Below are 16646 nucleotides of genomic sequence, written 5' to 3'. Positions count from 1 at the left end.
TCAAGTTGCTATTATCATCTTGAACAAATCATCTGCTAATTCAGTTAAAGAAAAAACATTTTTTTGCCTGTATTTATTCCTTCTTTAAGGTTTTTTTTAAATGTAGACTTGAGTTTCTGACATGTCATTTTCCCTCTTTCAACATTTCTTGTAAGTTCCTGTAAAGCAATCTTATTGAGGACAGATCCCACCAAATTTTGTTGTCTGAGACATTCTTTATTTCTCCTTCACTCTTGAAAGCTGAATTCACTAAGTGCAGGTCTTGCAGGTTTGTTGATTCTTTTTTTTTTTTTTTTTTTTTTTTGGCCAGTCCTGGGCCTTGGACTCAGGGCCTGAGCACCATCCCTGGCTTCTTCCCGCTCAAGGCTAGCACTCTGCCACCTGAGCCACAGCGCTCCTTCTGGCCGTTTTCCATATATGTGGTGCTGGGGAATCAAACCGAGAGCTTCATGTGTAGGAGGCAAGCACTCTTGCCACTAGGCCATATTCCCAGCCCCTGATTCTTTTTTTTTTTTTTTTAAAATACTTGAAGTGTTTCATTTTTCTCCTATGTACATCCATGAGGGCCAATGTAATAGTAGCAGTATGTATTTTTCTTTTCTCTAGCTTTTTTCAAGATTTTCTTTTTATCTATCGATTGATCATCTATCCTCTATATGTGTGTCTGTTTATCTTTCTCTTTTTTTCAATATTGTGGTTTGAGCTTGGGTCTTTGTGTTTACTAGAGGCTATACTACTTCAGTCAGATTCACAGCCCTTTTATACCTTACCTATTTTTCAAGTAGGCTCTCATATTTCTCCCTTGGGCTTTTCTTGATTGCAGGTCTCATATTTATACCTCCCTTACAGCTGCAGTGATAGATGTACACCACTGTGTCCAGCTTATTAATGTAAATGGTATCTCGGTAACTTTTTGCCCTGAATTGCTTTAGCCCTTGATTCTCCCAACCTTTGCTTTGTGAGTAGATAGGATTACAGGTGTGAGCCACTATGTTGGCCTCAAGATTGTCTTTGTCTCTGATTTTTCTTCCAATTTGAGTATGTTATGCTTAAGTATATTTTCCTCCTGTATTTACATTACATAGTTTTTCTGATGTTCCCAGATCTGTGGTTTGGTATCTACCAGTAATTCTGGGAACTTCTTAGTCATTATTGTTTCAAATATTTTTCTATTTTTTTCTTCTTGTATTTCTATTATGTGTAATATATATATATATTATATATATATTATTATATATATATATTATATATATAATATATATATTATATATATATATATATATATATATATATATATATATATATATTGGCCAGTCCTAGGCCGTGAACTCAGGGCCTGAGCACTGTCCCTGGCTTCTTTTTTGCTCAAGGCTAGCACTCTGCCACTTGAGCCACAGCGCCACTTCTGGTCATTTTCTGTATATGTGGTGCTGAGGAATCGAACCCAGGGCCTCATGTATACAAGGCAAGCACTCTTGCCACTAGGCCATATTCCCAGCCCCTACATTATATTTTTTATAATTTTCCCACAGTTATTGATTACCTTGTTCTTTTCTTTTTTTTTTTTTTGCCTTCATGCCTTATAAGTTTATTTGTATGTAAGTTCTGAACAGTACAGACTAAGAAATACTTTGGTAACGAATTTTAGTATAACCAATACTGTTTAGTCTTGTCCATAATTGTAAATTCGGAGTTATATTTAAAAACATACAAAAGGATAATTTATAAGTGACCTGTACCTTTTAAGAGGCTGAATACATATGGATTTACCTTTGATTTACTGGAACTATGCTGTCAATATGTAGATTTTAATGTATGAAACCTGAATTGTTACTGATACATATCTAGGTAATCTCTTAAAAGTCAGTGCTGTGGCTAAATACATCTACTCACAACATTTTAAGTAGGTAAGTGAGCAGCTCAACAGTGGGAATTCCGTAATACTAATGACTACACCTGACTGGTATAGGGCTCTTTTAGAATAAGGGCTTTGCATTAAATAGCACACAGACACCAAATTATTTGCTAAATAAGTGTGTTTCTATTCAAGTGGTGTACATCTGTCATTATTGAAAACTAGCCCCAAATGCTATATAATATTTTTAATGTTCACAAATTAAATAAAATATACCAAAGGTTTGATTTAGCTTGTTTGTGCTAAATCATTTTTAAAAACTTTATATTTGAGGCATTTATTATAAAAAGTTGGTACTCAAAAATTAATATGAACTTAAAATTTATCATAAATATACTTCATTTTTTAGCTTGACCTTCTAGTGAATCTTTAGCTTCATTGATTTTGGCTGCTATGTAAGGAGATCTTCCTTTGTCTGGGTGGTTTAAGAACATAATTCGTCGATGAGCATCTCTTATCTTTCCTTTATTGGCAGTAGGGCTTACACCTAGTATTAATGCTGCTTCCCGTTTTGTCATTTTGGGGTCAAATCCACCTCTGTAATAGCCACCGCTGAAGGCAGATTTTGGTAGGCTTTGAAAAACTTGTTTTACTTGAGGCTCCATATGCTTCATGGCTTGTAGAACACAACGGCCTGCAAATCCTGCAGCAGCAATCGTCAGCCCAACTGCTACCACTGTACTGGCCATGGCTCAGCGCGGCTGTTCTGCCTCCACCGGGAGTGCATCTCATGCCCGCCCCGAGGCCTCTGCCTTTACCTCAGGCGCAGCCCCGCAGCCCCCTATCTTGTTCTTTTCTACTTCTCTCTGCATTTCAGTTGTTGAAGTTATTAGTGACTCTTCCTGAAGCACTTTCTTTGCCTTGTATTAATGAGCCTTTTAAAGATATTCTTCATTTCTGTTAGGATACACTCTTTTATTTCAAGCATTACTTTTTTCATTCTGTCTTATAAGTTCTGTTTCTCTCTTTACTTTACCTATTCTTACAGGGGGTCTTTTTTTTCATTACAGTCATTAAAATATTCATTGTGACTAATTTCTAGTATGATTGTTCTCTCATTCTCAACATATCTGAGTCTAGTTCTGATGCTTGCTCTGTCTCTAAACTGTGTTGTCTTTTAATGTGCCTTGTAGTATTTTGTTGAACATTGGGCAAGATGTCCTAGATGAAAGAAATAGAAATAAATGGGCAATTGGTGTGAGCTTTTATGTCATCTGGTTAGGCATTTGGCTGTGTTTGCTATTTGCACTTAAAGACTAGAATTTCCTATGCTTTCCTTATTTTTGTCTCTGTTGTTTTGGGGTTCCTGAGAGGCTTAAAAAAGGTTCTTACCTTATGAACTGTTATTATGACCCAGGAGCCATATGATACAGTGACAGGGAGATGGTGGGTCCAAGGGTGCTCTGTACTCCCCTATACACTCCCTTGACTGTCTTTTAGTAAACCTGTACCTCTACGTTGAGTCACCTGCTCTCACTCTTGACCTTAGATGAGCCAGGAACGCTAAAGAGAGCTAGGTGTTGCTTTGGCTCTCAGCTGCTCAGGTGGCTTTTAACCGACCCAAGTTGATTAGGCTGTGGAGAAGTAGCTTCTCTTAAGAGTAGTGTGTTCTAAAAAAAAAAAAAAAAAAAAAAAAGCAAAGTGCTCTGGCATAATCCCAAATGGTTTCTTTCCCCTTAACCTCTCAGAAACCTTCACTGTGAATACCAGGGCAAGCTCCTGGAGGTAAAACTCACAAGAGTGAGTCATTGCCTGTAACAAGACCCCATGCAGTTTAAAACTCTTAGACCTGGCCACACAGCGCTTCCTGCACTCTGCCAATTACAGTGGGCCCTTGGTATATGAGGGTACATGATTCTGAGGAGACCACCACTGAGGAAAAAAATCACAAATGCTCAGTTCTGTACTGCATATTACTGTGAGTAATTTATTTTTCCTGCAGTACCACCTGACATCTACTAAAGACATGACCTTTCAACAAATGTAAAATTATCATATTACCACAAACACATTCACTTTTACCTTGCTTTTGGAGTATCATTTGTTGTGTGTGTAGGGGGGTAGATTTTCACAAAATAAAGGACAGGAAGCAGCTGATCACAATGATTTAAACACTACTGACTGAGAATATCAACTGAAGTATGTAAGATGCCCATGGAATTAAACATTTTTACTTTTGACATTTTTTGATTATTTTTACCATATTTGGACAAAACCATATGTGATAAATATGTGTGATTAAACCAGCTTATTGTACAGTTCATGTTTTCTTATCCCAGCCACTCATTCTCTTGTGCTTGTAGATTTCTACTCTAAGTTCTTATTCTGTCTTGCTAGGTGTCTAGACATCCTGTGGGCTGGCCTGGCCTTGAACATATACCCCACTTGATTATCCCAAAACATAACTTTATAGAGTTATTTATTTGACCACCTACTGGATCTTGCTTGCTACAAAAAGTGTAAGCCAGGATATCACTGCCTCTGGAAAATGACTCACTTTTCCTACCCAGAAACCTTCTATTACATGATTTAAAGCATAATTTTTGAAGTTGGATAAAATTGCAAATCACAAGCCAGATGCTGGTGGCTCACACCTGTAGTCCTAGTTACTCAGGATACTGAGATCTGAGCATCATGGTTTGAAGCAACCCTGCCAGAAAACTCTATGACTCTTATATCCACTAAACTCAAAAAACAAACAAACAAACAACGTGGAAGTGTTTCTGTGGCTCAAGTGGTAGAGCACTAGCCGTGAGCAAAAGAAGCTTAAGGACAGTGTCCAAGCCCCGAGTTCAAGTCCCAGGATTGGTGCGCATGCATGTGCACACACACACGCACATACGCACACACACAGAGACAACACTTCAAATCACATGTTTATTACTAATGTGACTTTAGAATGATACTTATATCTGGAAACCTTAAGTTTCTTATCTATAAGTATACGCATTTAAAATAACTGTGAATATTAAGTGGGATATAAGAGTTTCTTGTATAGTAAGTGCTCAGTGGTTATCACCACAGCACTTAAAATAGAGCCTTTTGTGAGAATGGATGTCTTACATTTTCACTATTCAACACAAATAGCCATTAGCCACATGTTACTATTAATCACTTGAAATGAGGTCATTGTAACTGAGAAACTGAGATTTGATTTCATCTTAATTAAATAGGCACATGTAGCTAGCGGGTGGGCATATTAGAGCAGCCAACACAGCACCATGGAGATAACTGAAGGAGGAAGAGACATTTTCTGTTTGGTTATCTGAGTTTTATCTCAAAATGTTTCACTTTCTAGAGGCATACACTTGTTTTCTTCAACTATCTTTATCTTTTACTTCATTCCACTTTCCACACATAGAAATGACACAACACATCTTAACATGTCATCTTCTTGAGAACAATTCCTCAGTTTCCAATCTGCATGTCTTTCTCTTCTATGAAACTTTTGATGAATATATGGTTGATATTGTAATGAATAGCAGTTACCATTTCTCTAACTTATTTTGGGTGGCTGTTGTAACATCTCAGCAACATAGTATCAGGATCCATTTCTTTCCTATGACCCTCTTCCCCAAAACAGCTAGATCCTAAAAACACTGTGTGTACCCCATTCACATCTTGAAGGCCAGACTCCCATGTAACAGAGCTCCCACATGTTCAATTAACACTGGATAAAAGCAGGGTGTTTTTTTTTTTCACATTTTACTTAGTAAACATTGGTTACCTGTGGTGTGCAAAATACTAATACTGATAAGGGGTTTGAAATGACAGAATGACTTTGTTGAAGGAGTTATGTTCAGAAAGGAAGAAAATAATTGATGAAAACAGAAGATACTGTATAGGAGAAATAGAGGGGGGGCTCCATTGTAGACTGAGTGTATTGTAGGCCAATATAATATTTTGGTATATACCCATTTTAAGTAATATTTAAGAGCCAATAGAGGTAGACCATTCCTGAAATCCCAGCATGAAGAAGGCGGAGGAGAAATACTGCAAGTTTGGTATTAGTCTGAACTACATAGCAAGATCCTACTCAAAAGAAATAAATTTGGGTGTTGGTGGCTCATGCTGATTGTCCTAGCTACTCAGGAAGCTGAAGTCTAGAGATTGCAGTTTGAAGCCAACCCAGGCAGCAAACTCCCTGAGACTCTTATCTCCATTTAATCACACACACACACAAAGCTGGAAATGGAGGTGTGGCTCAAGTGGTAGAGTGCTAACCTTGAGGAAAGAAGCTCAGGGACTGTGCCTAGGCCCTGAATTCAAGCTCCAGGACTGCCCCCGCACAAGAAAAAAACCACACTAAAATGAATTAAGTAAAATTAAAAGGCCAGCCATTGGTGGCTCATACCTGTAATGTTAGCTATTTTGGAGGCTGAAATCTAAGGATCAAGGTTTGAAATCAGACCAGAAAGAAAAGAATGTGAGACTCATATCCAATTAGCAACCAAAAGCTAGAAATGGGGATGTGGCTCAATTGGTAGAACACCAGCCTCAAGCAGAAAAAGTCAAGCAAGACTTGGGCTGGGGATATAGCCTAGCGGCAAGAGTGCCTCCCTCGGATACACGAGGCCCTAGGTTCGATTCCCCAGCACCACATATACAGAAAACGGCCAGAAGCGGCGCTGTGGCTCAAGTGGCAGAGTGCTAGCCTTGAGCGGGAAGAAGCCAGGGACAGTGCTCAGGCCCTGAGTCCAAGGCCCAGGACTGGCAAAAAAAAAAAAAAAAAAAAAAGAACACAAGGCTTTACATTTTGTGCCAGTAGTGGCACAAAAATAAATTAGATAAAAAGAGAAACTGCATATGGACTGTCTAGAAAAATTTTTTTTTGGAGATCAGCTCATGAAAAAGGTAACCTGGGAGAGTAAAGGATAAATACCAGTGATAAAATCCACTGGTCATGCTAACCAATTGGAGAAGAAAAATGAGTACAAATTCATTGTGTGCACAGGCTCATCTATGATAGGTTTAAATGTATGAGATTCTCCATGAAAATTTTATACATGATTCAAGAGAGAATTTGGTTTTCCCATTTCTCATGGCTTTGCTACTGGTTTTGTCATCTATTTATGGATACAATGCATCTTGATCGTCATTCCCCCTTCCCCTTTCCTTTCCAAAATAGGTCTTATCAAATTTCCTTGTTCCATTTTATGCATGTTGATTCTATGAGGAGTGAACCAATGCAGCAGTGATATAAAACACCATGTTGGAAATGAACTTTACAATTTGGGGCAGGGGGGAGTCAGGGGGGAAGGAAAGTGGGAGAAAACATGGGAGGAAGTGACACTGTTTGAAAAGAAATGTGATCATTACTTATGTGACTGTAACCACTCTGTACATCACCTTTACAATTAAAAAAAAATGAAAATGCTATGAGGAAATTTACTGAAAAGCCCGAAGTTCCAAAGGCCTACCTTCATAAGACTTCTGGAAAAACTGGTTGTTCCCATTTGATAACATTGTCTATTGACCACAAAATTCAAGAAGTTTTCATATATACAAATGGATTAGCTTAATTTTTAAAATTAATTTTATTGCCAAGGTGATGTACAGAGGGGCTACTACATACAGTTACATATGTCAGGTAGTGAGTACATTTCTTGTCATATTTGTTACCCACTTCCTTCATTGATTAGCTTAATTTTTTTCATCTCAGTTTCTTTTTTTCATTTTTTATTGTTAAAATGATGTACAGAGGGGTTACAGTTTCACACATAAGGCAGTGAGTACATTTCTTATCCAACTTGTTACTTCCTCCATTATTTTCCCCTGCTGCCCCCTCCCTCTCCCCCCATGAGTTGTACAGTTGGTTTACACCATAGTTTTGTAAGTATTGATGTTGCATTGGTTTGTCTTTTTTATCCTTTGTCTCTTGATTTTGGTGGTTGCCTTAATTTTTACTTCACTATTTTAAACTGGAGGTTTATTTGTTTCTTTTCCTTTGTCATCATTACCAGGTTTTGCACAGTAGGGGGCAACATTGTTTCATTACCAGAATCAACTGAATGGTAACCAGAAAACAGGCAAACAAATTTCAGGAACTTAATTGGGTCAAAATGACAAGCATTGCTTTTTCCATATGCCTTACAAAGTCATATGAATAAAATTCTATGATTGTTTGCCAATCGTATGTTAAGTTTCTATGTATTGTTTAGAATAACTAAAATGAAGGGCTGAAAAAAATCACTTCTGCCCAACTGTCAGTATACTAGGATGTGCCCTTTGAATTTTTGTGCATATGTGCCAATACTGGTGCTTGAAATTGAGGGCCGGAGTTCTGTCCCCTAGGTTTTTCACTCAAGGCTATTGGCCACTTGGGCAACATCTCCACTTTTTGGGGGGTTGCTGGTTAATTGAAGATAATTGGTTAATTGTAATCTCATGGCCTTTTCTGCCTGGGCTAGTTTTAAATTGTAATCCTCCGGAGGCTGAGATTTGAGAATTAATCAATATTCACTTCCTCTTCCTCACCATAATGTAATAAATTCCAAAGTTTCAATGGGAAAGTATGTGGACATGTATGCTTAATTTTACTTGTGACAGTCAATAAATGTTTATGTCTAGTGTAACAAGAACTCCATGAAATGCTGCATAATTTGAGCAAAGAACAGTTACCTAGGTGGGGCATTAAGGAAAGATAATAATCCAAATCACACAGAATCCACTTGAACTTTAAATTTCAATTAAGGTAGCAGGGCAAGCTAGTTCAAGTCTATAATCCTAGTTAATTGGGCAGAACAGATTAAGGGATCAGTTTAAGGCCAGCCTGAGAATAAAAGTTCATCTTAACCTATGCCTGTATGCAGTTGCACACACCTGTTGTCTCAAGCACACTAGGAAACACATGAGGACTGCAAAGACCAGGCTCATCTACATAAAGCAAGACCCTACCTTGAAATTAACCAACTCAATAGAGCACCTGCCTATTGAGCTCAAGGTCCCAGCTCCATCTACCAAACAAATGCTACAAAAAGTCAAAAAAGGGGCTGGGGATATAGCCTAGTGGCAAGAGTGCCTGCCTCGGATACATGAGGCCCTAGGTTCGATTCCCCAGCACCACATATACAGAAAAAAAAACGGCCAGAAGCGGCGCTGTGGCTCAAGTGGCAGAGTGCTAGCCTTGAGCGGGAAGAAGCCAGGGACAGTGCTCAGGCCCTGAGTCCAAGGCCCAGGACTGGCCAAAAAAAAAAAAAAAAAGTCAAAAAAACCAACTCTCATTTAAGGGAATATTTGGCCAAAGTTAAACATGCTACAAAGTATCTTTAACACACCTGTAATCCTAGCTACTCACAAGGCTGAGATCTGAAGATCCAGGTTCCAAGCTAGCCCTGGCAGGAAAGCCCATGAGACTCTTATCTACAATTAATGGCCAGAAAACCAGAAGTGTCACTGTGGCTCAAGTGGTAGAGTGCTAGCCTTGAACACAAAGAGGCTGAGGGACAGCACCCAAGCCCGGAGTTCATAGACCCACAACCGACTCCCCCCCAAAAAATTATTTTCCATAATCACTGTAATCTTACTTGAAACATCATAGGTAGAGATATAACATGGTTTTGGATCTCATGGTATTTCATTTCTAATTTTGGCTTCCAATGAGTTTCTGAGGATACTGACTGTGAATCAATAACTTTGAAACTGATTTCAAAACCCTAAAATCCTTTTCTAGGGTACAATTGACACATATCAACTAACCCAGCATATTACCCACACAGCTTAAGTTGCTTTCCCACCTCTGTGCATTATCTTATCTTACTCTTGTTAAAGTATTTCTGTTCTTGTAGTCAAGAGAAATTGTCACAAAATGTTTCAGGCTGGGGCTGTAACTCAGTGATGAAGTTCTTGCCTAACATACAAAGGCCCAGGCTTTCATCCTTAGTGAATGGAGGGAGGAAGAGAAGGCAGAAAGGAGGAGGGAGGGACCAAGGAAAGCTCAGCTTTAGGATCCGGGCCATGGTAGTACATGCCTATAGTCCCAGAGAAAAGATAAGAAATCACACTTGTTTCAGGAATTCATCTTTTTTTCTACAAATGTGTTTACATTTCTAACAAATATTTTATTAGTAACAACTTCATTATGGAGGGGAAGTGTCCTAAGGAGCTTTATATATAAAATTTTCATAAAGTTAGATATAATATCAAACAATACCTCTCAAATATATCAAATATAAAACTTTGTTTTCTTTCTGTTATCTGTATCTGGCTCACTGGATGTGCAAACAATTCTTAGTTGGCAAATACATGTAAACATTCTTGGTTTCCAGAACCAATTCCATCCCATCCTTAGAGAAAGCCTGAAGCAATCACTATATTGTATATCCTTGCGGCTGCCATCAGGTCTCATGAGGAATCTCCTTCTATTAGCACAGGCTCAGTAATTATTTTCATCATCTTGCCTCCCCAATCCCCACCCCCACCCCAGCCTTCCCCTGACTTGTTTGGGCTTTGCCACTGGGATTCTGTTCAGATCATTCTGAGCATCTATTTCTGTGATCTGCTCCTAACACCCCTAACCAAGTAGTGTCTCAGCAAGTCCTCACTTAAGCCGAGCAGGAAATCTAGGGAAAACATACCAATGAGAGGATTAGTAAGTACATCTTAAACAATGAAGATTATAACTTCAGTAGTTGCAGTAGGTGAAAGACAATAACAGAAGTAGAAATAAAATTTAGTTATAAAAAGTGCATAATCTTTATTTTAAAATAAACCAGTAAAAAAAATCAATAAAATGATAATATTTTTTCTTTTTGGCCAGTCCTGGAGCTTGGACTCAGGGCCTGAGCACTGTCCCTGGCTTCTTTTTCTGCCACTTGAGCCATAGCGCCACTTCTGACCGCTTTCTATATATGTGGTGCTGGGGAATCGAACCCAGGGCTTCATGTATATGAGACAAGCACTCTTGCTACACTAGGCCATGTTCCCAGCCCCCTGATAATACATTTTTAAAATAAATCTTAATGTATCACATAGGAGGCAGATTCCTACACAGTTTGTAAGAGGCACTTTTGAAAGAGTGAATATAACTCACTAATAATATAAATGTTATATAGTGAACAAGTTAAAAAAACTCAGGCTGACAAGATCCCTCAGTTTTGAAGAACGTTATAAGTCAATCTGGAGTTGGTATATACATAATGAGTTGTTAATAGAAAAGGATCCCCATGGTTTATGTTAGAGACATGCTAAAAACAAATGTCACATGAAATTAAATAAATTGCTATGTTTGCCTACCTTGTATGGGAATCTTGATCTACTACATAATTACTATGGTAAAAGTAACCTTTAATCATTCAGATTACATCTTGCATAATTCTACTTCATCAAAATGGAAGCAATCTTTTCCCTTCAAACTCATGAGCACACTAACCAAATCCAGGCCTGGTTAGAAAAATGAGAAAACAACCCCTCAATGTACCAAATGAATCGAACTCCTGAATGTACCAAATGACGTGACCACACAAACACTAGATACATGTGTTTCTTATTCTTTCTTCCATTAGAAAATAAAATGCTCATAATCTTTGCATGCAGAAAAGGATCTGGGGTGTTAAGCAAAGACAAATGAAAAGTGCCTATTCTTTGGCTAGTTATCACATACTTAAAAAAAAAAAAACCCTAGTAACTCTCTCCAGTACAAATCATGCTGTGATGTTAAGCTACAGCTAAAGAAAGGGTAGTTTCTAAATTACTCCACTGCGGTTAACACTTGCTTTATAATTTTTGTGTAAAGCCCTTTTAGCCAAATCAAAGAAAATTGAGACGGCTTTCAAGATTTGGTGGAGAGGGGGCAGTGTTGGGCAAGTGCTTTTCAATGAGCTGGACCCTCATTCCATCAAGCTTTTTAAGGCAAAGAGTAATGTGACATGGTACACAGAACAGTGTTTGATTTTCATGATGTGTCTTAAAGTTCTTTAAGACATGTGTGGAGCCTGACTCTGGCTAGTAGTCACACTTATAATCCTAACTACTCAGGAGGCAGAGATCTGAGGATTGAGGTTTGAAGCCAGCCTAGGCAGACAACTCTGAGAGACTCCTAATCTCCAGTTGACTAGCAAAAAGCCAGAGCTGGAGGTGAGGCTCAAAGGATAGAATTCCATGAGCAAAGAAACTAAGCAAAAGTGCAAGGCCATGAGTTCAAGCCCCAGTTCTGGTATCAAAAACAAACAAAAATGACACCCACGAGAGAAGAAAACAGAAGGAATTCCTTAACATGTTGTTTTAATGAGCCATCATATATAAAAGTTTCAAATCACTAAAATTAATGTCATTCAAAGACTTAAAATCCTATTTGACACAAATTTACCAAAAAATATCAATAAATAGACCCTTGTGACTGCTTCATCCCTGTAACTGAAAGGGAAGTTGAGGATAGGTTGTCGATGATAAGCCAAGCCAATGTGACCAGAACAAATGCCAGAGCACTGTAGCTGAGAAGTAGACATAAGGGCAACACTAAAAGAGCAATAATAAATACTTCTCTCATCCAAGGAGAAAGACCACATGAAACGACAGCTAGCTAAGAAGTAAGGAGCCGGAATGGTATGGAATAGAGAGGCAAGACAGACTAAAAATGTTAAGTCTTGTTCTGAGTGACAGCTGCAGGTCTACATACTGAAGGCAGACACTAAGGTGCATCAACAGCTTAAACAGTATACAGTAAGGCTGCTGACCTCACAAAAACTGATCATCTATTTGGAGAGCTCATGCCACAGAAAGTTACAATAATCTGAGTAGAGTTGCAAAGCAACATATGATTGATTAAGTACCAAATTAGTTTTTAGAGAGAGCTTCAAAGTAAAGAACTTTGAACTTGGTTTTTGATGGATGAGCAAAGTTCAAAGGGATAAATCAAATGTGAAGATTAATAAAATTAATGCAAATGAAGGGGTTAGGAATGTGTCTGGTATATTCTGGGAAGGTAATTTAACTAACCTGATGAGTATACTAATCTTTTTAAAATTTTTCTATATTGTTTGATGCTTTGCTATCTTGAGTCCTTGCAGATCCAGAAAGGGGACTGCCTTTCCCAAGAGTAGCTAATTCCTAAAGATGGCAAAAATCTTATGTGTGAGCATGCCTTTGATATGCAAACCACCTATCCCAAGTCGTACATACCTCTTCTGCCTCCTCTATACCTAGATCCTGCATTTCAGAACACTATTCTTTTGCCAAAAATCACCTTGGTATTTTTCCACCTTGGCCTTACAAGGAACAGAGCACCCTCTTCTCTGGGGAGCTGTGAGTGGTAAACTTTTTTGTTTAGTTTGGGATCTTGATATGTTATCCAAGCTTGCCTCCAACTCTTAGATTCAAGCAATCTTGCCTCAGCTTCCTGAGTAGCTGGAACTACAGGTAACTACCACTATTCTTGGCATAAACTTTTTAGTGGTAATCATCTCCTGACCAATTAGCCTTGCCACACCTGAACTTTTATTTTTTTTTAAGTAGATTTTAGGGGGCTGGGAATATGGCCTAGTGGCAAGAGTGCTTGCCTCACATACATGAAGCCCTGGGTTTGATTCCTCAGTACCACATATATAGAAAATGGCCAGAAGTGGTGCTGTGGTTCAAGTGTCAGAGTGCTACCCTTGAGCAAAAAGAAGCCAGGGACAGTGCTCAGGCCTTGAGTCCAAGCCCCAGGACTGGCAAAAAAAAAAAAAAAAAGATTTTAAAACAAGAAGGATAGAGGATTTCTAAAGAGCAATGGTTATTTACATACAGTTGAGTAGCCCTAGGGTTTCTGAGACCACTAAGACAATCTATGAGATCTGAACATGCACCAAGAGAAGCCCTTCTCCAAAAGTCAAATGGCCAAATGACTTTTAGTGAGATAGTATGAAAAGGGTCCCTGGTATAATATCAGTCATCAAGGCAGCTAACTTTTGAGAAACTATCACTTGTTGAAAATTGGTGGTGCATCACAGAAAAATAATTAGTTATTTGTAAGAGTTTTGAGTCCTTCTCCAGTTTCCAGTTACACATTTGTGAAAGGCCAGATTTTCTTCATTTGCTGGAAACAAAACAATATATTTAGGCTGAGACTGTGGTTTAGTGGTAGAGTACTTGCCTAGCATGAAGCCCTGGGTTCAAGTCCTCAGCACCACAAAAACAGAAAAGGATGAAAGTGGCACTGTGGCTCAAGTGGTAGAGTGCTAGTCTTGAGCAAAAAGAATCTCAAGGACAGTGCCCAGGCCCTGAGTTCAAGCCCCAGGACTGGTTAAAAAAAAAGAATTTTAAAAAGAGAGAGAGATTTCAAGGCTGAGTTCAAACCCCAGAACTAGCATGTGCACACATGCATGAGTGCATATGCATTCACACGCACACACACACACACACACACACACACGCGGGCACACATACTCTCACATGCACAAACAAAACAAACACAAAATACTATAATATGTTCAATGCAGCTGTTTTCTGTTAAGACAAAGATTTACAAAAACATAAGACTCAATGAATTCTGGTGAGACAAAAATATAAAAGAGTCTTTAGAAAAAGAGCCATTTTTTAGTTTTATTATTATTTTTTTTGCCAGTCTTGAGGCCTGAACTCAGGGCCTGAGCACTGTCCCTGGCTTCTTTTTCTCAAGGCTAGCACTCTGCCATTTGAGCCACAGTGCCACTTCCAGCTTTTTCTGTATAAATGATGCCAAGGAATTGAACCCAGCACTTCATGCATGCTATGCAAGTACTCTACTGCTAATCCACATTCCCAGCCCCAATCTGTCTGTCTGTCTGTCTTTTTCTCTTTCTTTCTCTTCCTTCCTTCCTTCCTTCCTTCCTTCCTTCCTTCCTTCCTTCCTTCCTTCTTTCTTTCTTCTTTCTTTCTTTCTTTCTTTCTTTCTTCTTTCTTTCTTTCTTTCTTCCTTCCTTCCTTTCTTTCTTTTATCTTTCTTTCTTTTCTTTCTTTCTCTCTCTTTCCTCTTCCTCCTCCGCCCCCAACCCCCTCCTCCTCCTCTTTTCTTCTCCTTCTCTTCTTCTTCTTCTTCTTCTTCTTCTTCTTCTTCTTCTTCTTCTTCTTCTTCTTCTTCTTCTTCTTCTTCTTCTTCTTCTTCTTCGGCTGTCAGGCTTGATCTCAGGACACTGTCCCTGAGCTCTTTTTGCTCACAGTTAATGCTCAGCTATTTTGAGCCACAGCTTCACTTCTGGTGGTTAATTAAAATTGAGATTCCTGGTGGCTTTAGTGTGATTATGTTTGTGGTCTTTTGGATAGATACCCAAAAGTGGGGCTGCTGGGCCATATGGGAGTTCTATGTTTAGCCTTCTGAGGAATCTCCATACCGCTGCCAAAGTGGCTGAACCAGTTTACATTCCCACCAACAATGAAGTAGGATTCCCTTTTGGCCACATCCCCTCCAACAGTTGTTATTGTTAGTTTTCTTGATATAGTACATTCTTACAGGTGTGAGATGGAATCTCAATGTTGTTTTGATTTGCATTTCTTTTATGGACAGTGATGTAGAGCACTTTTTCTTTTTTTTAATTTATTTATTAATTAAACAAAATTTTTTTGACAAGGTATTGTACAAAAAGGGTACAGTTACATAGTAGGGCAGTGTGTACATTTCTTGTGATAGCTTACACCTGTTTTTCTTTTCCTTCCCTAGGTCAGGCAGACATATATACAATACCCAATGTACCAAGAACATATACAGGGGCTGGGGATATGGCCTAGTGGCAAGAGTGCTTGCCTTGTATACATGAAGCCCTGGGTTCCATTCCCCAGCACCACATATATAGAAAACGGCCAGAAGGGGCACTGTGGCTCAAGTGGCAGAGTGCTAGCCTTGAGCAAAAAGAAGCCAGGGACAGTGCTCAGGCCCTGAGTCCAAGTCCTAGGACTGGCCAAAAAAAAAAAAAAGAACATATACAGTAGCCACGTGGCCTACGCCGAAGAAAATTTGCCTAGGGCTTTACATGTAATGTCGACATTAGACAATATGTCAACAACAATATTCTTTTTTTGGGGGGGGGGCAGTCCTGGGCCTTGGACTCAGGGCCTGAGCACTGTCCCTGGCTTCTTTTCGCTCAAGGCTAGCACTCTGCCACTTGAGCCACAGCGCCACTTCTGGCCCTTTTCTATATATGTGGTGCTTGAGAATCGAACCCAGGGCTTCATATATACGAGGCAAGCACTCTTGCCACTAGGCCATATTCCCAGCCCAACAATAATCTTATATGAACGTACATACATAGCTTTTGAGCTATTGTATTCCACTGAGAGGTCAATTTTTGACCTTTATATGTTGAGTAGTTGTTTGGTTTTAGTTACATAATGTTGGGTCGCTGACCCAATTCTGTGGGAAATACCATTTGACAAGCAGATTTTGGTTTCACAGACCTGGTCTCTACTGTCTCTCCGTCACCCCATCTTAACAGTCATATATCAGAGAGATCATGCCCCTTTGTTTTCTGTGTTCTAGGCTTGTCTCGCTCAACATTATTTGTTCAAGTTCTGACCATTTCACCATTCCTAATCGCTATGTAGTATTCCATTGTGTATAGGTACCATATTTTTCGGATCCATTCATCTGTAGAGGGGCATCTGGGTTGTTTCCATATTTTGGCTATTGTGAATTGTGCAGCGATAAACATGGAAGTACAAATGTCTTTTTGATATCTTGGGACCTGCTGTTCAGGATAGATGCCTAGGAGTGGTATGGCTGGGTCATAGGGTAGGTCTATATTGAGCTTTTTGAGAAACCTCCATACTGTTCTCCAAAGTG

At 39.0% G+C, this 16646-nt stretch overlaps 1 protein-coding gene across 1 annotated transcript; it reads right to left on the bottom strand.

Moving 5' to 3' along the window:
- Positions 1 to 2170: 2170 nt before the first annotated feature.
- On the bottom strand, positions 2171 to 2690 carry LOC125350674 (mitochondrial import inner membrane translocase subunit TIM14-like). Its single transcript, XM_048345478.1, has one exon. It carries the CDS (start codon positions 2602 to 2604, stop codon positions 2254 to 2256), a length of 351 nt encoding a protein of 116 aa, XP_048201435.1. The 5' UTR covers positions 2605 to 2690; the 3' UTR covers positions 2171 to 2253.
- Positions 2691 to 16646: the final 13956 nt, after the last annotated feature.

The sequence above is a fragment of the Perognathus longimembris genome, chromosome 4 (genome assembly GCF_023159225.1).
Source record: "Perognathus longimembris pacificus isolate PPM17 chromosome 4, ASM2315922v1, whole genome shotgun sequence".
NCBI lineage: Eukaryota > Metazoa > Chordata > Mammalia > Rodentia > Heteromyidae > Perognathus > Perognathus longimembris.
The sequence above is the reverse complement of the archived record's forward strand: the minus strand, read 5'-3'. Positions and strand labels throughout refer to the sequence as shown.